The sequence below is a fragment of the Rousettus aegyptiacus genome, unplaced genomic scaffold, assembly GCF_014176215.1.
Source record: "Rousettus aegyptiacus isolate mRouAeg1 unplaced genomic scaffold, mRouAeg1.p scaffold_m13_p_2, whole genome shotgun sequence".
NCBI classification, from domain to species: Eukaryota; Metazoa; Chordata; class Mammalia; order Chiroptera; family Pteropodidae; genus Rousettus; species Rousettus aegyptiacus.
In genome coordinates, this window is record NW_023416295.1 from 68590183 (window position 1) to 68611938 (window position 21756).

Sequence of the window (21756 nt, forward strand, 5' to 3'; positions counted from 1 at the left end):
GTGGCGTCTGCAGCAGAAGCACCTATAATTATGCAGCACAGGGCCCGCTTCCTCTCATCCCAAATAGATAACCCAGAAATTACATCCTGAAACTTATTTCCCCAAAAAGAAAAAGAAGGGGAGGGATAACTTAAAACGAAGATACTTCTAATATGGTATTAGACTGTAATTCATAGGGAAATTTATGCCTGAGATATGAATTTCTGAAAATAGGGTTTTTTTTTTTAAAGAGAAACACTGACACATCCTTAATTATAGAGTAATAAATACCAATGGTATATTATCTTCCGATTATTTCCTTACACAGATATCAAAGCATGCAGCTGTTTTTGAAAACTGATAATCAAGTGTAATATAAGTATATTACATCTTGCACTTACAACAAACCCTTCAACTAAGCAGCCTCATGGAGCACTTAACAGTGAGAAACAGAGCTGCTTATAGTAGAAACCTAACTGAACAAATTAGCTTTGAATTGTAACTTAAGAATCAGAGTCAAACCAAAATGCCTGTTCTTGCCAGGAAAGGCATTCCAAAGGCAAAAAGCAAGCCAACTAAAAAGCCTCTGTTTCGGGATTATGGAGTCAGTGCTCAAAAGCCAGCATAACTTAATGATCAATCAGAAAAATATAGAGCAGTAACTATACCACTGAAAGATGTGTAAAAATTGTACAAAGTATTAATAGTGAAATGGGGAGGTAGAATGGGATTGTAACAGAAAGCATAGAGATCTTAGAAAGCTCTTTATTGCTTTCAATCCAGACAGCAAAAAGAAAGAGACAAACGTGGTCAAAGAAAAGTATATGGACAAATGTGGGGGGTAAGAAAGGAAATGAAGGTTAAACAAGGCCAATATGATTGAGAATGAAAGGAGGGAGGAAAGTATAAGGAGCCAGCTGCAATTACTAAATGTTACATTAAGAAGAGCTGAAATTGAGAGGGGGAGGTCCGGGTATTTTACTAAGTGGATTAATGTCTTTCTTGGGTGTCTGAAGTTGCAGATTTTAATTTATTTGGTGTAAGATTTTATTGTGAAATTCCTAATGGGGTGGGAGAATAAAGAGGGACAATTACAAACACTTAGAAAGTAGAGTAACATTTTTTATAAATTTAACTATAATAAAGTTTGGAAGCTATGGACAAAGGTAAATAGTCAAATTAGTTATAATAATAGAATTTAGTGGTACACACAAAATACAAAAAAAAATGGAAAACAAAAACCGTGTGAAGCCAAGGATTTTGAGGGGCTTACTGGTGAATTTTATTGCCTCTCTCCTTTCTCCACCCATTTAAAGACATAAATCATAACTCTGGCATTTAGAAACCTAGTCATGAACATACTTTATTAATATAAACTTAATCCTGTGCTGTTCTTTGGTGGGTGGTAAAAACATGAACTAACAACAACTGGCCTCAAACAACGTCAACAGGATGATCCTCTCAAATACTGGAAAGCTGTAAGGAAAGAGAAACTCCTATTTTACTCTTTCACCTTATTTTATTTTATTTTTTCTTACTGAAGGATAAAGTCAAAAAGTGGGGAGGGTGCGGCTAAATCATAGACTAGTTGCTTTAAGGGAGATTTTAAAGGTTTTCCTATATATGTATCAGAAGAGGGGATGAGCTTGGGACATAGTAAAATTTATTAATCTGCTAATTTAGTACCGCTTCTGGGAAAGGTGAAAAGTAAGGAAGGTTCTTTGCCTTCCACATCTAAAGAGACTAGAGCAGAAAGTTAATCGTGTTCATATTGCCTTAGTGTAAGCTGTTGTCATCTGTCTGGCAACCAGTCCACAAACGTATCGGTTCAGGCATTTCCCTGGCCAATAATGTTAGGAATCATTAAAATTGAAAATATGGATCAGGAGGTATTTAAGAATTACTGATATGCAGCTATTAATCTTGAATGCAAATAGCATTATTTGGAGTGTGGGCAAATCATGTAACTGGAACCACATGAAAAAGCACTTTGAAAAAAAAATTTTAATGCTGCGGGGAAATGGCATTGGTGAAAAAATGCGAATGGAAAATGGAAAAATATCCACAAAAAGGAAGATTGGTAAAATGAGGAATAAAGATGGCCTCGATGCCTTCAACCTGGTGCATCAATTGTATGGGAAAACAGATTACTAACAGAGAGCCAAACTCCTGTTTCTAAAGCTGACCCAGCAACAAGCTGGAGGAAATACAGAAGAGTGCAATGTTTAGTGACTCAGGGTGACCCACAAAGGTCATCTCTAATTTTAGTGTTTGAAATGAGAGCACAGAACTAGAGGTTTGTAACGGTCTGTGAGTGGGCTTTGGTTTCTGAATACTTCTCTGCCTTCAGTGGAGAATTGGGACATCCTGGAGTTGAACTGGTGTCTTAAATCCCAGCGACAGGGTGCAGGTTGTTTTGTGATCATATCAGAGGGGGAAAGCATCAAAGTACACGTCTCTCTTTTCTCTCCTCTTGCCGCAAAAGCCATGGGAGAAACTTATGTTCGCTAGTGCTTATAGATACATTCCTTGCTTTCAATCGGCTTGGCTTTTCCCCTGTATTTTTAATACCGTGAGACCAGGCCGGAAAAAAAAAAGATGGCATCTACAAAATTAAAAAAGGAAATTGTGTGTGAGCGCGCGCGCGCGCGCGCGCTTTCACCGAAGATGTTTAAATTGCAACACTCAAAGCACCAAATTTTAAAACTTAAAAATGTATGAGTAATGAAGTTTTTCAGAAGCAAATTGTGCTCGAGCAGAGTATTTATAGTCCCTTTTTTAGAGGTTCCCTAGACCTCTGGGTGCATCAGCAAACTGTCCTCCTACACGGCGGAGCGTGCAGCTGCGATTTGGCCCCAGGCACCACCTACCCAGAGTCACTACCTAATGCATTTTACATTCGCACAGATAATAAAAGAGGGAAGAAAAAACGACGAGAAGGGGCCTCTTTCCCCCTCAGCGTCTGTGTTTCCTTTTGTCGTGGCCGTCAGCTGACACATGGAAAATGTGGTGTACGGTTTTGCTTGCCTTTAATCTGTAATTAAGGATTCCTTGTCTGGGGCTTGCTACCTCTTTTTTCCTTCCCTCTATGCCTTTCGGGTCTTCCGCCCTCGGCCGTGTCTGGCGGGCTAGGGGCTGGGGGCTGGGGGCTTAAGGTCGCCCGTGGGAAGGCGGCACGGCGCGGGGGCTTCGGCCGGCCAGGGAGCGTGCGTCTGGGCGCCCCGCCCCAGCGCGTCCCGATCCCCCGATGAGCTTGGTTAGCATCGGGGCTACTGCGCCCAAGCTATGGAGAGCGGGAAGCGCCGCTATGCGGGGCCCCTGGAGGCCTCCGTGGGCCCCCCGCCGCACCCTCGCCGCGCGTGCTCTCCCCGCGCTGGGGCGCCTCCGTGGCCCGCGAACCCGAGCTCCAGCCCGTGACGGCGCCTGCCCTTGACGTCCCGCTCCGTCCCGTCCAAAGGGGGTGGAGGGAGTTTAACATCTCTTGCGGGCGCGGAAATAAAAGGGGAGAAAGGGGTCGATGAGGTCACAAAGTCACAACCGAGCACCCCCGGCGGCGTTGAGCCCAGAGCCGGGAGTCGGAGGAACCCCGCGGAGCAGAGGCTCTTCCAAGGCTGCGGGGCCGAGCGAGCCCCGGGCGGCGGCCGCGCCCGCGCTTACACTCGCGCGGACTCGCTCGCAGCTCCGCGCTATCGCGCGCTCGGGCCGACGCGCGCACAGTGGCACGCACCCGACACGCGCGCACAGACACAGGGTGACACGCACACACGGCGGGTGGCCCACTGCTGCCCCTGCCATTTATTCAGGGCAGGAGAATACCCGATTGGCCGCCCCCAGGAAGGCAGCGCAACCCTCTCGGAAAGAAAACTCCTTCTCTCTTCGTCAAAGTATTTTATTGAACTTGGTTCCTCCAGTCGGCCAGTCTCAGTCCTCAGTGAGAGAATCTGATAAAGATGCACTAAGCAAAAACAGAAATTCTGATTTTCTAGCCCCTTCCCCTTGTTTTTATTTATTTATTTTTAACCTTTGGCCAAAACCGAAGAGGGAGTGGGGATGGGCACTCTCCAAGCTGGGATTCTGGCTATTAATTTAAAAATACTCCTCTCCCTCTCTCGTAATTCAGACGTGTGATTTCAATACCACCTCCCAACCCCCAAGACGTTTTACTCTTCACTTCATACCTATGTTTTGGATTATAGACTTCGTTTCTCCTCCTAACCACCAACTGGTTATTTAGAAAAGAAGAGAGGTTAATCGGTATTTGGGCAGGACAGTATTTAGAATTTAGAAACATCACATTGATTTGTCATTCATTTGGTCTAATTATTTGTCCGAAAATCTTGGAAAACGTTTAACATTATTTTGAGGCTTCTAAATAGGTATTTATTTGAGTGTATATGTTTAGAATCGTATGTGTAAGAGAAAAAAATGCTCCTCGTGTTTGGTTTCTGCAATGCCGTGTGTGTTTTTATCATCTAGGCTGTAGCATAATTTTTTTCTCTCCCACCGTTAGAGATTGCATGTTAAAGTGGTACACGCCAGTGGCCACATATAAGAAACCTTTTTCTGGAGTGTTCATGACCACCCTGGCATCTATCGCTCAAGATTTGCCCTGCCCCAGTTTGAAGTATTCCCCAAATTGTAAACTTGAAGATATGGGTCATTAAATTGGTTGTTTAAATTGTGAGAAGAGCAGTCTAGGGGTAAACTGAGGTAAGGGAGAGTGACCTACATAAGCTTACCCTTGGAAGGCTGAACAAGGACACATGGGAACTGCATGGAGAAGAGACTATCTATAAACAATGATAATCAAGGCTTTCAAAAATCTTAAAGCAATTGAAATAATCTGATTCCTTATTTATTCATCACAGCACAACTTTGCAGATCTGAGAATAGTGTTTGAAAACCAAATGCCTTCTATTTTGTACATCAATTTGGCTGATGGGACTCCCTTCCAAAATGCAGCTAAAGGGTTAAAGCTATAATTTTAGAAAAGAATTGCAGGAAATGACATTAAGATCTGATACATTACCTTTACTTTCTGGCAATAATATCTCCCAAAGACAAAATACATACTTATTGATATCACGATAATGTTTCTCATTCTGAGTACAAGTGTCAAAATGATTCTTGTTTGTGGAAGTGTTTTTAAAACTGCAAGGACACTTTCGCTACTATGAAAGCTGACAAGCCAATGAAGGGGAACTTCTTTTAACTCCATAATAGCAGGTTACATAGTAAATGAACACTGATGGTCAAATAGCCAATTATGGTATAAATATCCTTTGTTTACAGAGAGGTGCTAAATGAGCCTTTGGAGTACAAAGGATTAGGCCCATCTAAGCTACCATTTGTTCTTCAACCCGTTATATCTTCCTTTAAAAAGGCCAATGCCATCGTAGGTAATATGCACACAGAACATACTTCTCTATGTTGATTTTAGTTTGCTTTATTTCAATGCACACTGTTGTTTACTTTTTAAAATTTAAATAAATGTCAGCATTGTATAATTTCTATGTTAACAAAGCAGTGAGCAAAATCCCTTGTATGTTTATAAAATATTATTGTTTAATTCACATAGTTTAGAAATTCCAAATGTTGAGAATAGGAAGGAGGCCAAATACCATCTGTTTATAACTATGATGCATCGTAATATGTGTACTTTTAAAAGGAGTTTGGTCAATCATGCCACTATTTTATCTGCTTGGAATATGTTGAAGATTTAAAATGTAATTTACAGGATTACTTTTAGTGCGTTGCATCCAACTGTGAGTTGTAAAGAAATCGGTCTCTTCTGTTTTTCTCAAATCAATCATGTAACAGCTCCAATTAATGGGGGCTGTTAAATGTGTCGCTTTTTGCTTAGCTCCAGAATTCTTCTAACTTTGGCTCAGTCCACCTTCTTGAAGCTGATAAAAACTCCAAGGACAAATGAAACAAAACACTCCTAGCTGTGTCTTTCTGCCAGGAGATAGTCACTAAGAATGGGAGGAAGGGTATGGTAGCTAATAATTAGCTAACATCAGCTCTGAGAAATTACCTGTGAAACATCCTTTGGTACTGAGTTGAAAAATATTTGACACTCCCTGTTTTAAAATAGTACTTTCTTGTCCCTGAGACTTCTGATTTAACTTACCTTTTATTTCAGATACATCTAATTACATGCCATGTAACAAAAGGAACACACTTACTTGAAATAGATGAACAGGTTTTTTGGTGGTTGTTTTTTTAAAGTTACAAACTCGTTATTTAGTGAGGATTTCTCCCTTTATTTGCCAACTAGAGACAATCAGCGACAGGGCCTTCAATCCAAGGAAGCCATAGCATTAAAGTCCAGAGGTGGTTTTAGGGCCTCACAGCCCAAGAAGGGAGAAATAAATATTTATGTAACTTGAAAAAGTTTGAAAAATGCGACAAAACATTTATTAGCAAACAATGGTTGCTTGATTGATTTTTTAGTAAGGTAGAATCAGTAAGAACTACACCTTAAAATTCTTTTTTTAGACAAACACATGTAGAAATATGAAAACACACTCCCAAAAAGCTGGGTGTGCTCTGCATGTTTTACTTCTGTTAAGTGTTCAGTGGGTGCTGTATAAAGTGGTTTCTCTGTCTATTTAGCAATATCTGTTTTCTCCAACATTTTAGTTTTAGCAGCTTCTAAAATTCTTTTGACCAAGATTACTCACACACAATTAAGAACATTAAGAGTACCTTATCCAAGTAAATGAACTGATTATATGTGTGTGTATATGTAATATGTAATATGTAATACGCACACAAACACACACACATATATATTCAACCTAGTTGTTATATTATAAAAGTTTGTTTTCTTTCTGGTCACTTCCCTCCCCCCAAATGAATCCACTGGGTCTTTATGTTATGGAGATATGCTCAGGCTTGCTTTTGTTTTGTTTTGGTTTTTTAATTACAATAAGAAAATACCAGACTCTTTTTTCTTAAGTAATTGTTCAAGTGTACAGAATAGAAGAAAGAAAACAAAACAAAAAACAAGAGAGTGAGAGAGAGACTTGTGAGGGATAAAAAGAAAATAAATTGAAGAAAATAGAGGGAAAAGAATAATGAGAGGAGCGGAAGATCGAACTGGGGTAAAAAAAGGCTTATCAAGAAAAGCTTTGAAAATTGTTTTGAGCAGAATAAAACATAATCATTAAAAGCATCATTTTCAAATAAAACCCGGATTGTTGCATTCATATATTAAGTAGCTAAGGGAAACTCTTTAGTAAAGCTCAGGTGATAAATGTGGACCTCTTTTCCCATTCAAGTCCAACCTTCCTAAGTGAAGTTTGTACTAGATGTCCATGTTCGCAATATGGGAGAGAGAGAGGGAGAAAAAGAGACATTCTTTGCTATTAAGGGCATTTACAATCTAGAAGTACGTCATAAATACATAAAATAAACCAGATTATGTATAATGCATTGTTATATGTTACCTATTGTAAGTGTGAAAATAAAGACAATTTTAAATGGAAGAATTAGTCAGATGGGCTTTCCTTCTAAGTACTTTGGCTAACAGTTAATTTCTAAACAAATTAAGCAAGCCTTTAAATGTATAAACCCTTTGAAACTCTCCAAGTCTAATGACTTGCAGTAGATTTATAATCGAGATTAAAATTGACATGTAGGTACGCATTTCATGTCCCCTTTAGAGCTGACTTAAAACCACAGCAATGACCCACATGTACACATAAGTCATTGTATAGTCATGTTATCTTGACAACCAAAATCACTTTATAAAATATACTTTAATAAGTTGCTAGAGACCCCTGAAGTAAAACCGTATAACTTAACCAATATGGAGTGGGCATTTATAGATATCGTATTTAAATTGGGTAGAAGATTAAAGAAAGGATTTAAGAATAACAGAAATGTACGGGAAACTATTTGCTTCTTCCAATTAATCTAAAACATGCCAGAAGCTTTTCTTCATTTTGCTCTTTATGAAGAATTATTGACCCAAAGAAAAGTCAGATGAGGACTACAACTAAACAAACAATAAAAGCAACAACAACCAAAAAAACTGCTTTTTTAAAAGAAAAATGCGAAAAGCAGTAAATTCATTCATTTTAAAAATTAAGAAGAAAAGACATAAAATTTAATATACACAATAAATAATAAATAATCTTCAGTTTCATATGACAGCTAATTAAGGAAAAAGCCCATGTGGAAAATTTGGAAGAGAGATGAATATAACAAGGTAATTAACTCTTTGCTCCTTCAGCTTTGAAGAAGAGAGATCAGGGTAAGATTTCTTTTAAGTTTGGACCTGCAGCAACCTCAGAGATCAAATCTGCTTCTACAAAAGAAATAAAAGGAATCCTAGTAGCTCTCTAGCTACAGCCCACTTCTTGTTATTGACCCCTCTCTGACCTTGGCACCCCAAAGTCTCAGTCCCTGGGTTCTTTGCTCTTCGATTGAATTCCTGTCTTTTATCAGATAGTCAGTAGCTGGGTTCTTGCTTTGTTCTCTTGGACCCTCTATGATGAAATCCACAATCTGGTATTCATTCTATTACATTTGAGAAAATCTTGATAGTTGAAAATGCACTTTTTCATTCATCTAATTTAATCTTTATATTACCTTTGTGATATAGGTAAACTATAGCTTTAGTCCCAAATTTCGGAAGGACTGCAATATCATATTGCTAGTACAGTGCAGAGTTGGGACTAAAGGTCATACCACATGGTGCTCAGTTTCTCCCTTTCTTTTAGACTGGATTTCATAGTTTATTCTTCGTTTGACTTGTGGGCATAAGAATAAGTTACAATTACAGTTTTTGTATGCCAAAAAGAGAAGAAGAAAGGACAAGGAGCAGAAGCAGAAGGAAGATGGGGAAGAAGGAGGAGGGAGGAAGGAGAGAAAGAGAAAGAAAAGAGGAGGAGGAGAAGGAGAAGAAGCAGAAAGGAAAGGGGAGACACCCAAAACAATCCCCACAGAGTGTTCTATAAGTGGAGAAGCATATAGTTTAAATTACTCCCCTTCTGCTTACTAAGATTGGTAAAGAGGAGAGCACTTCCTAAAATTTGTATCATGTAAAGAAAAGCTAATTTTGAAGCTATCACAGTGCTTTGTGCTTTATGGGATAGAAATTTGAAGTAGGTAATCCATTGACAGCTCCTTAATGAGTTTTTGGCTATGTGTGAGTAGGTCACAAGCTTGAGTTTAAGATGAGGAACTATTATTCTGTTTATGAAATTAATAGAATTTGGGAAAATTGAGGGGAAAAAACCTGGTAGAGGGAAAAAAAATGATCATAAGATGGAGGGACCTAAGCTAGGACTTCAGCTAATATATCCAGCAACAAATTCCCCATAGTAGGCTATAGCCGATTATTAATTTTTTTTTTATTACAGGGGTTTATTACACTCAGTTCTAAGCTTATGCTTCAATGCAATCTCCACTGAAACCTCCACTGAAAGTCTAAGACGCAAAACTGGCTTGATTTACTTCGACAGTTGGGAAAGGAAGGCATAGGGAAGACAGACAAAGTTGACATTGTGGAAGACACGATTTAAAATAAAGACATAGAGTTTTGTGGAAGCAGGAAATAAAGAGATAAGTGGCAGAAGTAGAAGCTCTCTATGAGTGAATACTAAGAAACAAAGAACCCCATAATATAGGAGGTGTTGGCAAAAACCAGCTAATTGTTGATGTAGACATTTGATATTTTTGGCTGCTCAACATCTACTTAACCTATCAGAATCTAAAGTTTTATTTGAAGAATTCATTCTGTCTTACTGAGTGTAAGCAGGCGCCTGGCAACTGAATATTGACTTGAATAGAGGAACAAAAGGACAGCATTGAAACCCCAATCCATCTGACCTAGAGCAGCCCAACAAGACTGTTTACACCCAAAGACAGCTATTGGGTTCTGCTTCCTAACTTCCAGCTTCTAAGTTTCCTCCGACCCCAAACTTGCATGCCCATCATCACTTTGATATCCCTTCTCTATCCATTAGGATTCTGTCAGGTGCAAAAAACAGAAAAGCATGGCTCAACTGAATTGCTCAGTAAGCAAAAATGATCATTTCAGATAGCAAAAGTACCAGTTTGTGTTAAGCTGATAGTGAGAATGGGCAAATGTCTTCTATCAATTAATACCTAACCCTGAATATGTAGGTGAGGGATAAATTAGGATGAGGTTCACAAAGGCAAGAGGAGAGAAACAGCTGTTGGGTAGGCAACCCACACTGTAACTTCTTATAAGGAATATGTTTATGTCTGATTTAGTCAGATTTGGTCTCTGCGGTTTACAAAGAAAATATATGCTCATTAATATACTTAGTTACACCTGCTCCTGGTATTATTTAAATAGCTTTCTTAAAAAAAAAAGAAAAATATATATGTATGTATGTGTGTGTGTGTGTGTGTGTGTGTGTGTGTGTGTGTATATATATATATATATATATATATATATAAAATATTACTAACACATACAAATTAGTCCAGGCCTCTTAGGCATCCATTTTTAAATAAATATTTCCCTATCAATAAGTTTACAAATTCAATATCTTTAAATATTTTCAAAACTTTCAATCAAGAACTGCACACACTATTCCTTTGTGTATGTGTGTGTATGTGTGTGTGTGTGTGTCTCATCTTTATTCATTTGTCTATCAATGAACTCCTAGGTTATTTTCATATTTTGGCTATTTTGACTATTGTAAATAATGCTTCAATGAACATACAGGTGCATATATCTTTTTGAATTAGTGTTTTCAACTCATAACCTAGAAAACAAAACAAATGAACATACAAAACTAAACAGAAACATATTCATACAGACAGAGAACAAACCGATGTTTGACAGATTTAAGGCAGATGGGGGATAGGCAAAAAAGATGAAGGGGATTAAGAAGTACTAACTGCCAGTTATAGGGTAACTCACAGGAATGTAATGTACAATACATTACATTACAATAGGGAATAGAGTCAATTATTTTGTAATAACTAAGTATGGTGTCAGATGGTCACTAGACACCATGGTGATCATTTCATTAGATATATAAATGTCTAATCACTATGGTGTACACCTGAAATTAATATAATATTTAATGCCAACTATAATTTAAAAATAAAAAAAGAACTGCAGACAAAATGTGCTACTCTATTCTGGAATACACATACTACTTGCTTTTACTTTGAATGCTCTTTTTTTCTTCTTCTTTTATTAATGTATGTGAAGAATTGACTTGGGTTTCAGAAATATATTTTTTAATCTTGTAGATGTCAAGCATTTATTGACCATGACTTTAAATTTCTCAGTAATAATTCCCCTAAAACGTTTAATGTTTTATTTTTACATTTATTCCTGCATTTCTTTTTTTGTTTATTCAGCAATTCATTTAGTTATTAAGTTCTTTTTTATTTAAAAATTATTGTTAGGTACCTAATATGTACGTGGAAAGCATTAAGTTAGCAAGAAAAAAAAAACAGCGTTAAACATTTGTATAACCTTAAACCTAAGGTATGTATTTTTTCCATTTTATAACATTTTTAAAAGGGGCGCAATGGGACGAAAATGAGGAGCACATGGACATTCTCAGTCTTTCCTCATTTTGCTAACATGGTTTCTTGTGTTTTGAGGTGAGTCCTGCTTTGATAGACAAGTTCTTTGGGGTTTTATGCATGAGAATAGGGAGGAAAGGGAGAGAGAACAAAAGTTCAAAAGGTTAAATTTGGGGGAGGAGGTTATCTTGACGTGAGACTGGAATTTGAAGACAGATATAAAGGAGCAGAAGCAGCTGCTGTGTGTGAACCACTGGACGGGGGAGGAACAAGAGATTTTTAAGGATCTCTGTGCCCCTCATGAAGCAAACAAAGGACTTGAGTTATTCTGAAGTTATTTTTGGTGGTTGCACTGTTGTATGTTTCTCCTAACAATGATGTTGTTCGTGTAGGTTATTTTTTGTGGTACCCGGGACTCTATTTGATTGCACATGACAGAAATCAACTCACACTAATCACACATAAAATTTGTCTATATCTTGAAAGGTCCCAGAACATGATCTTGGGCGTTGTGAGGACTCCATGCTTAAGCACCATCCTCTGGAACCCGCACTTCTCCACCCTCTCTTTCTCTCACTCTGTCCTCCCCTGAATTATTTTCTATTTCTAGAGGGTTATATCCTGATGCGGTGAGAAATATGAAGCTTGTGTATTTTACATGATTCTTACAGTCTCAGAGGAGAGAACCTATCATGTCTAACATCCGAATCTCACCTTGGTAAAAAGGACACTTACTCACTCTGCCTGTGTCACTTTTCTACACTTCTTTTTTTTTTTTCCAAGTGAAATTCTTTCTTTCTTTCTTTCTCTTTCTTTCTTTCTTTTTCTTTCTTTCTTTCTTTCTTTCTTTCTTTCTTTCTTTCTTTCTTTCTTTCTTTCTTTCTTTCTTTCTTTCTTCTTCTTCTTCCTTCCTTCCTTCCTTCCTTCCTTCCTTCCTTCCTTCCTTCCTTCCTTCCTTCCTTCTTCCTTCCTGCTTTCTTGCTTTCTTGCTTTCTTTCTTTCTTTTTATGGTGACATTGGTTAATAAAATCCAGTGTTTCAGCTGAACATTTTAACAGTAAGGCATATATATATTTATATTGTGTGTTCACCTCCCATAATTAGATTTCTTTCTGTCACCACATATTTGACCCCCTTCGCCCTGTCTACCTCCCCGCTTCTCTCCCACCCCCTACCCTCTGGTAACCACTAGTCTATAGTCCATGTCCATGACTCTGTTTGTTTGTCCTGCTCATTTGTTGCTTTTAGGTTTATATCCCACATATAAGTGATATCATGCTATTTTCAACTTTTTCTGTCTGGCTTATTTCGCTTATCATGATTATCTCAAGGTCCATCCGTGTTGTCCCAAATAGCAGTATTTCATCTCTTCTTATGGCTGAGTAATATTTCATTGTATATATGTACCACAGCTTCTTTAGCCAATCATCTATAGTAGGACACTTCGGTTGCTTCCATATCCTGGCCACCATGAATAATGCTGCTATGAACGTTGAATAGGGGACTTAAGAAAACCAAGAAAGACATAAATTCAGAAGAGTGCTCCAGTGTTACATTAGGATGGATCTTTTAATCCATGTAAAAAGTTTGCAGCTATTAGGCAGAGGAATAAATTGTGATATAGTTGACATTGTATCTCGTTAAACAAACGTCTCTTTAGTTGGAGTATTTACCCCACCATCACCATATGAAGTTAAATTTTAACTTAAATTTAGATCTCTAATTATCTTTTCAAATGTCTTTCAAAAGATTGCACTCTAAGGTAGCTTTAAAAAGTTATTGGATATTAAGAAAAACATGAAAATAAATAGAGCCACAAGACAAAGTTAGGGTAAGTGAAGCTGACATTCATCACTGGAGTAATGATAGACTTGCACTTCAGTGTCATCTGGAGACACTCAAGTCCTTTGCAGACCCCCTAATATGAAAAGATACCCACCAAAAGATGAACCTGTTTTTCCTTTTGCTATTAAGACATACTCTAAAGAATTGCCTGTTACCTACTAGACAGTGCAATTGGCATTACAAACAGATTGTAAGATTGTCAAGCTAGAGAGGTTCATGCATTGCGAAGGATTATCATTCAGATGTCAAGTGTCTGTCAAAAACTTCTTGTTGATTTATATAAAAAGCTTTTTATTTTCCAGTGATAAGAGAGTCTGTTATGGGGTATGGGGAAGGGAAATGTCTGAGTTAACCAAATTGAGAATTCAAATAGAAATCTAGTGTTCTTTTGTTGCCTAAAACTTACACATGCACTAAAGAGGTCAAGATTCTGAACACAGGTTATATTAAAGACTGGTAAGTAGAATTATGTGCATGACTGGTAAGTAGAATTATGTGCATAACTGATAGTGATCAAAAGTAACTCAGGAGATTCTTTAGGCTCTGACTATGAAGATTTGCTCATAATATATAAGAAAGTAGTATTTCTTTGTATAGACAAACATATTTGGGTAACCTACCGTAATTAAACAAAATAAAATTTGTGTACATATTGGTTACTATAGTTATAGTAGATTTAGATATTGTTCTCATGTATAGAATTATACATGTATGCCCTTTTCCATGTGACTTGACAGTGCCTCCTGCTAGAAGAAACATGGTACTGTCTCCAACCCATTGATGTTGGGTTTGACTGTGACTTACTTTAAACAACAGAATTGGGTCGAAGTGACAGTGTGCCTGTTCCAAGCTGAGCATTTAGCAGGCATTACATGTTCCCTCCACTCGAACTTCTATCATTCTCCAGGAGAATACTGAGGACGGTAGCCACTATCCCAAGCAGAATATGGAGGGAGATGCACGAAGCAAACTTGAACCTAGCTTGAAGCCTGGAGTGCAGAATTGGGAACCTCAAGTTCACTCTTGTGCAAGTGAATGACAGCAACTCATAGACTCGTGAGGAAGAAATAAACATTGTTGTTTTAAGCCACCGAATTGTGGAGTGTTTTTTTAATGCAGCATTACAATAGCAATAGCTGACCAATAGAGTAGTATTTCTTTCCTCTCCCTACAAGTGTTTTCTGATTAATGGTGTATCTAACGAGTCATAACACTGTAGGATCAAGAAAATTCACTAATTATACAGTTAATTATTTAATTAGAATTATTGGAAAGTGGTACCAAAAGGATGCAAAGACCGTAAAACATAGATATCTAATCTAATCTAAGAGTCGGGAAATGTTTCCCTGAGAACGTGACCTTGAACCTGAGATCCAGCCGTTGGCTGAGCAAAGTTGGAAGTAGGGGGAAAAGCATTCCCAGTGAAGGGAATAGTCTTTGCAAAGACCCTAAGACCAAAAGAAGACGATTGCATGCAGAGAAGTAACTGGAAAGCAGAGAGGAAACATGAGAGTGCCAAGAGAAGAAGAGAGGTTACTGGGGTTTAGTTCACCAGTGTCATGGGCTGAACTGCATCCCCCCTAAATTTCATATTTTGAAGTCCTAACACCCAGTACCTCAGAATATGACCATATTTGGAGATAGAGTGTTTAAAGTTAAAATGAGGACAAAGGGCAAGCCCTAAACCAATCTGACTGGTTTCTTTATAAGTAGAAGAGAATAAAACGTAGGTAAACAGAAGAATTTAACCCTGCCAACACCTCGATCTTGGACTTCAAGTCTCCAGACTCCAGAATTGTGTGAAAATAAGTTTATGTTGTCTAAGCAACCAGTCTATGGTACGTTATGGCAGTCTGTCTTAGTCCTTTAAGTCTGCTATAACAAAAATACTGTAGACTGAATGGCTAATTAGAAAAAAAAATTGTTTTTCACAGTTCTGGAGGCTGGGAAGTCTAAGATTAGGGTGCCAGAAAATTCAGTGCCTGCTTTCTTGATCATAGACTGTCATTTATAAAGGCATTAAACCCATTCACGAAGGCTTCACCCTCATGACCTAATCACGTTTCAAAGGTTCCACCTCCTAATACCATAACATTGGGGCTTAGGATTTCAACATATGAATTTGAGGGTTGAGAGGGGGCTCATAAACATTCAGTCCGTTGCACAGCTATAGCAAACTAATAGATACTGTAAACCCAGTTCTAAATACTGTTCCCATAAGTAATAGCTGCTCAGTATTTTTTGTCAGATTAATTAATGGCGGAAATAAACAGGTCATATGAAATAGATGATACCAGAGATTTTTAAATTTTGTATTTTATCTAAATAGCAATGGAAAGTCATTGATGGCTTTAAGCAGAAAAGTAAATTTATAAGATTTAGGTTTTAGAAATTTTCCTCTGGCTACATATAAATAATGGATTGGATAGGGAAAAGAATTAGGAGCTTGCCACAATAATCCAGGGGAAGAAGATGGTGGATTTCACCACAATAAGGGTAGTAGAGATGGAGAGAAGTGGATTGGTTCAAGATACATTCAGTAGAGAAATCAGTGGGAGCTTGGTGATTAATTGGACAATAGGAGATGAAGGAGGGATCAGAATGATTTTATGGTTTGTGAAAGAAACTGAAATGGAAAACACTGGAATAGAACCAGATTTGTGAAAAAGCTCACCAGAATGATTTTCAGCAAGTTGAATTTGAGATGTCTATAGGACATCAGGAAGAGACAGTTATAAATTATGGTGTAGATATCCTAAATATTCTTTCACTAAAAATATTAGAAATGCAAAATAAACACTCTTTAATCCATAGTTGAGTTTGCAAGAAAGTAAATCACCAGGGGCCAAAAGACAGAAAAAAATAAGAGCCCAGGTGGTAATCATATGAACTAACAAGACAGGTTTGTAGGAGCCGTGGTGGGTTTTGGCAGTGATTATGTGTCAGGAACCTAGAAGCTTTCATTTTCATATTCAGAGAGACACAGAAGACAAGGGCTTGGAAATTCAGAGGAGAGGTAGGGAGTTTAAACTGAACCTCTTACATAAATCCAGGATCATTTAAGGTCTACCCCATTCAGTGAAATGGTGGACTAGAAATAATGTGCACACTACAAAAGAGAAAACGAGGAAGCAAATTATCTAGGCCTAGTGAAGGATGGAAAATAAGCTTCCCCAGAGAAATTTTAATCACAGACGTGCACCACATATGAACTTGGTGTTCAAACTGCATGGCCCTGAACACTCCACATTGAGATGTCAATGTATTCCCAGCAGGAGCAAACTGAGAACAAATCTGGTGTGATAAAACCTCATCCCAGGCTATACGTGATGCCTTCAGATGAAGCCCATCAAAGATGAGCTCGCCATTCAAAATGACAAAACATACAAGTTAACAATCTACCCTGGGAGAATTAAGGAGTAAAAGCAGAAGAACTGTACTCCCAAGACATTTTAGATAATAGAACTTCAGAGCGAGACTATAAGACACATAAATTTAAAATGTTTAAGATAATAAAAAAGAAAACGAAAGCATGAAAAACAAAGTACAGATAGATTTCAAAAAGAACCAATTAGAAATTTTAGAAATGTAAAATATGGCCCTCGAAGTTAAATAAAATTAGTGGCTTTAAGGGCATTTTAGATACAGCTTAGAGGGAATTCATAAACTAGAATGAAGATCTGAGGTTATAAAGAAATCTTATGTATATAATATATATATTTGCAACACATACATATAATTTATACACACACACATACACAAGAGGTTAAAATGAAGAAGTCCCTTAACATAGGTATTTCATAAGGACTCAGTAGAAGGAATGGGAGAAACATTACCTATTAAAACACATTATCTACAAAGTAATGCTAATGAGATTGACAACAGACCTCTCAATTGAAACATAATATGCAACATAAAATAACCTCCACAAAATGTTGAGAGAAAATAGCTGTCAACTAACAACTCTATATCCATATACATTTCATACTGTATACCTGTGATTCAAGAATGGTGTCAAGTGCAAATACTTTTTTCCAGATTAAGAATGAGAAAGTTTATGACTCATAGCATAGACATTTGCTGAAAGAACCAAGTAAGAATGTTCTTCATAGAAAGAAATTGAGCCCAGACAAAGATAATATATAAGAAGTAATAGTGACAAAATAAGATGGCAAATGTGTAGATAAATCTAAATAAGCATTCTTTGAAAAAAATAATAAAAACAACCATCGGGGGCCATTAAAGCAAGATGGAACATTTCTTGACTTTATTGGTAGTTATTTCTGAGGGGAGGAGGGTTACACTGGGTAATTCATGAGTAATGTTTTATTTCTTAAGTTATATAGTGGTCAGAGGTTATAATTCTATGACTCTTTATTTTTCAGTGTGTGTCTAAATGTGTCACAGGAATTTAGAAATAAATGAATTAACTATTTTTAAAATGCAGAGTGGATATAAAAGTCTGGAAAACAGCAACATACAAGACAAGTGGAGAATAATCAGACTTTAAGGGTCATTACTTTCTTGTATTGTTTAGAAGGAGGATAAATACATTCATTAACCTCAGGCCTTACAAAGTCTGAATAAAAGAATAGAAATAAAATATATTAGTTCCAAACAAGATGAAATTTTAGAGAACAGCAAACTGGATTAACCCCAAAGAAGAGCAAGAAAGGAGGAAAACAGAATAAAGGTAAAAAGAAGCGAAAAGTATAATGATGGAAATAAGTGCAAATATATAAGACATCACAGTAAATATAAGCAATCTAAAATGCCAGTTAATAGAGTTATTAAAAGATTGAATTTTAAAAGTTTAGGTAAATAATTTCTACTGGAAACACATCCAAACCTCAAGGTCATAGAAAGTTTAGGATTTAAGATTCTAGGAAAAGAAACACAAGGCAAATATCAACTAATAATACCAACTAGGCAGAGGAAGCTGCTGCTGTTATATTAATATCAGAAAAAAAATAGTCTTTAAGGCAAAAGCCATTATTGAAACATTGTTCAAAATAACTGTGGTTGGTACATAATGATAGAAGAAATAAGTCACTTGGAAGATATAACAATTCTGAATTTGTATGTACCAAATAACATACATTCAAAATACATGAGGCGGAAATTGGCCAAATTTTAGGAGAAAATGAGTTACAATCATAGTGAAATTTTTTTTTTAACATCTCAGTAATTAGTAAATCAGAAAGGTAAAAATCCTTAGTAAGGATGTAGAATATTTGGACAATATCAATTACAAGCTTGATATGATTGATATATATCGAAACTTGAACTCAACAGTTTGAGAATATGAAATCTTTTCTAGAAAACTTAGAGCATTCACCAAAATGGCTGCTAATCAGGCCTCAAAGAAAATATCAACAAATACCAGAATTGATGTGAATATGATTTATTTAGAAATTAGAAAATAGAACTTAATACAATGTTGCTAAATTAGAAATCAACAACAAAATTTCTCAATACGTTTGAAAATGCAAAATAAACATAACTTATTCAGGAGTCAAAGAAATGAGAGATAATTAAACCATTATAAGGCAAAACTTGAGTGACACTCCTTCCTCTTCATGAATAATTTAGTTCTAAATCCATTAGTTGAGATAGAGCAAGGTAGGAGAAGCTGCAGTGGCTGAGAAGAGCATATCACGATGCACAAAGGATGAGGAGAACATCCACTCAAAGATGGCAGGCAAACTAGCATGAGGAATTGAAGAATCACCCTGAAGAGGGTAAGGTGTTCACACAAGGTAGTCAGAACCCAAGCAGGGATAGGAAGGTATCTGTGTTGAGGAGGTGATCATAGTGAACTGAATATTAGCTGCATAAAGTGAGGTTATTACATAAGGATGTATCTGAAGAATTACGGAGGCTAGTCTTCTCAGCATTAGGGCAGAAGTTACATATATTGGAAGGGAGAAAACTAAAATGGACATGTGTCTTGGAGGTATCAGCAAGCATGGTTTTAAATATATATAGACAAACACATAAATAAATTTAGATATAAATATGCTGAACATTATATATATACAGATAGATAGATAGATAGATAGATAGATAGATAGATAGATAGATATAATATATATATTCTCTTTTCTGATAGGGCCTTGAAACAGCAATAGTCCAACGACAATGCACATATATAACACCCAGATCTTGGCTTATAAATACCATTTTCCAGTAAAAGGAAAGATGATTTTTTTTAGCGAAATAGCTGATTCTGGGGCTAAAGGGAAGAAAAGTACAAGAAAAGCCTTGAATTTGTACTGGAAACCAAGGAAGTGTTAAAAAAAAAGTGGTGAGGACATATCAAAAAGAACTAGAAGCCAGGTTAAATAGACTCCTCCTAGCCACATTAGTCACAATTTGAGTATCAAAATTAGTAATGATAGTAATTCATAAAATTTATAATATTAAGTAAAATAAGAAGCAAAGAGGCCATCCCAGCATAAATGAATTATGAACGAATGAATGAATTTAAAGTTTAATGAAGAAGAGGATATTTGCATGTTTTCAAATTACCTCCCTACAAAAGGAGAAACAGTAACTTTATGGTAGAAAAGCTTGGAAGAAATTACTTTTATCAAATGGTCAAAATGAACATTAGTTATTAAAACTATGTATGACTTCTATGATCCTGGAACCTGAATCTAATCATGAAGAAACATTAGACACACTTAAACTGAGGGAAATTCTATAAAATAACTGGAATCATCTTCAAAAACATTGAATTTATAAAAGCAAGGGTAGACTGAAAAAATATTCCAGACTGACGGAGATAAAAGAGACACAAGTAAATGCAGTGCATGATTATGAACTGAATCCTTCTGTTACAAAAAATATCATTGTATCAATTGGTGAAAGGAATGTGGTCTATGGACTAAAGGGCAGGAGTGTATCAAAGTTTATTTCCTGATTTTATTGGTTGTGTTGCAGCTGAGTAGTAGGAGGTTCTTGTAAAAAAACAAAATGCACATTAAAATGTTTAGAGATAATGAACCATCAGGTTAGCAATTTACAAGTATTCAGGAAAAATGAGTTATTTGCTCTGTACATTTAGTTTATTATTATTATTATTATTATTTTGCAAATTTTTGATTGCTTCAAACTTTAAAGAAAGCAACCAATAGCAAAATAAAAAATGTATGAGGTAGGTTAAATAGTAAGTTAACTATTCCATTCAATAATCAAGAAAAGAAAAAACGCAGCTAACTAAACTCTAAAAAAAATAGAGAAAAGAGGAAAGTAAAAGGTCAAACAACAAAGCAAATGAAATAGAAGACAAAGAAACAAGAGAAAGGATACATAGGGACCCTTCTCCACTGTTAGGCAGCAGCTGGGAGTTAATTACTTAGGCAATAGATGCTCTTTCAGGAAGAGAGGAAAAGTGAGTTCTTAGATTTTGAATTTCAAAACCTTGGACATTTTTGTATCAAACATGAAGGTTCTAAAAATCTCAAAGCATGATATTAAAGTTACAAACAAAAAAGTTGGGAAAAATAGATGAAAATCCAGTGTTTCACCCAATATTAAATGAAGATCCCCCTGGCTGAAGAAGAGAAAATGAGAATATAGTTAGAAGGAAGGCATAGAGCTTAAATGTTTGGTGGTGTCTCTGGGAAGGGACCTTGGCCCTGACCCTAACTCACCAGAGCTGGGAGAACTGCTCATGGTTAGAAGAATATGGGAGCAGAAAACTATCTGGTCTTGTATCTTGGGGGAACTCAAGGAGGTTCCCTGCCTCACAGATTCCCCTGTGCCCACCACAGCAAGGAGTAGTCGAAGGAAAATGGCTGTGTGAGTATTCGGGTAACCAGTTAGAGAGAGCCTCTATGTTCCTCACATCCAAACTATTTTTGGAAGAGTCACATAGTTTCTACAGGCCAAAAAGGCTAAGAATGTTTAGCTTAAGAAATAGGGTTAGGGTAGGGTTAGACAAGTGAAGAAGGTTCATACAGGATGGTGATATCTTGCATCTTGCATGGATCAACACCAGAGAAACAAAAATGTGTTACCAAACATTCCTCTCAGTAAATGTCAGCATAAATAGATGATGGCTCCCATCCTAGCATCCTGTTTTTTTGTTTGTTTGTTTGTTTGTTTTGTTTTGTTTTGTTTTGTTTTTTGGTATATTATTTGAACATAGCCTAAAATGTAGCCCAATGGCTCTTTTACAAGTTATTAGTTGAATGTACAGACAGATCGGTAGGTGGATGGATGGATAGGTGGATGGATGGATGGATGGATGGACGGACATACAGATGTGTAAATGAATGGATAACAAAAGGGCAATTCCTAAACTACATCAATTTAAAAGCCACCGTGTTATATCACCTCATGCTGCTAAGAATGCCACTAAGAGAAATAGCTATATTATACCGTTATTCACTCATG

The 21756-nt window shown here is 36.7% G+C and overlaps 1 protein-coding gene across 16 annotated transcripts in view; it reads left to right on the forward strand.

Annotated features, from left to right (window-relative positions):
• The window catches only part of GTDC1 (glycosyltransferase like domain containing 1), a 355599-nt gene extending 341151 nt beyond the window's left edge, over positions 1–14448 (forward strand). For all 16 annotated transcript variants that reach the window (XM_036236290.1, XM_036236287.1, XM_036236291.1 and 13 more), the window contains one exon: positions 14261–14448. In XM_036236290.1, coding sequence (XP_036092183.1) covers positions 14261–14392 — 132 coding nt within the window. In that variant the 3' untranslated portion in view covers positions 14393–14448. The remainder of the gene's footprint in view (positions 1–14260) is intronic.
• Positions 14449–21756: the final 7308 nt, after the last annotated feature.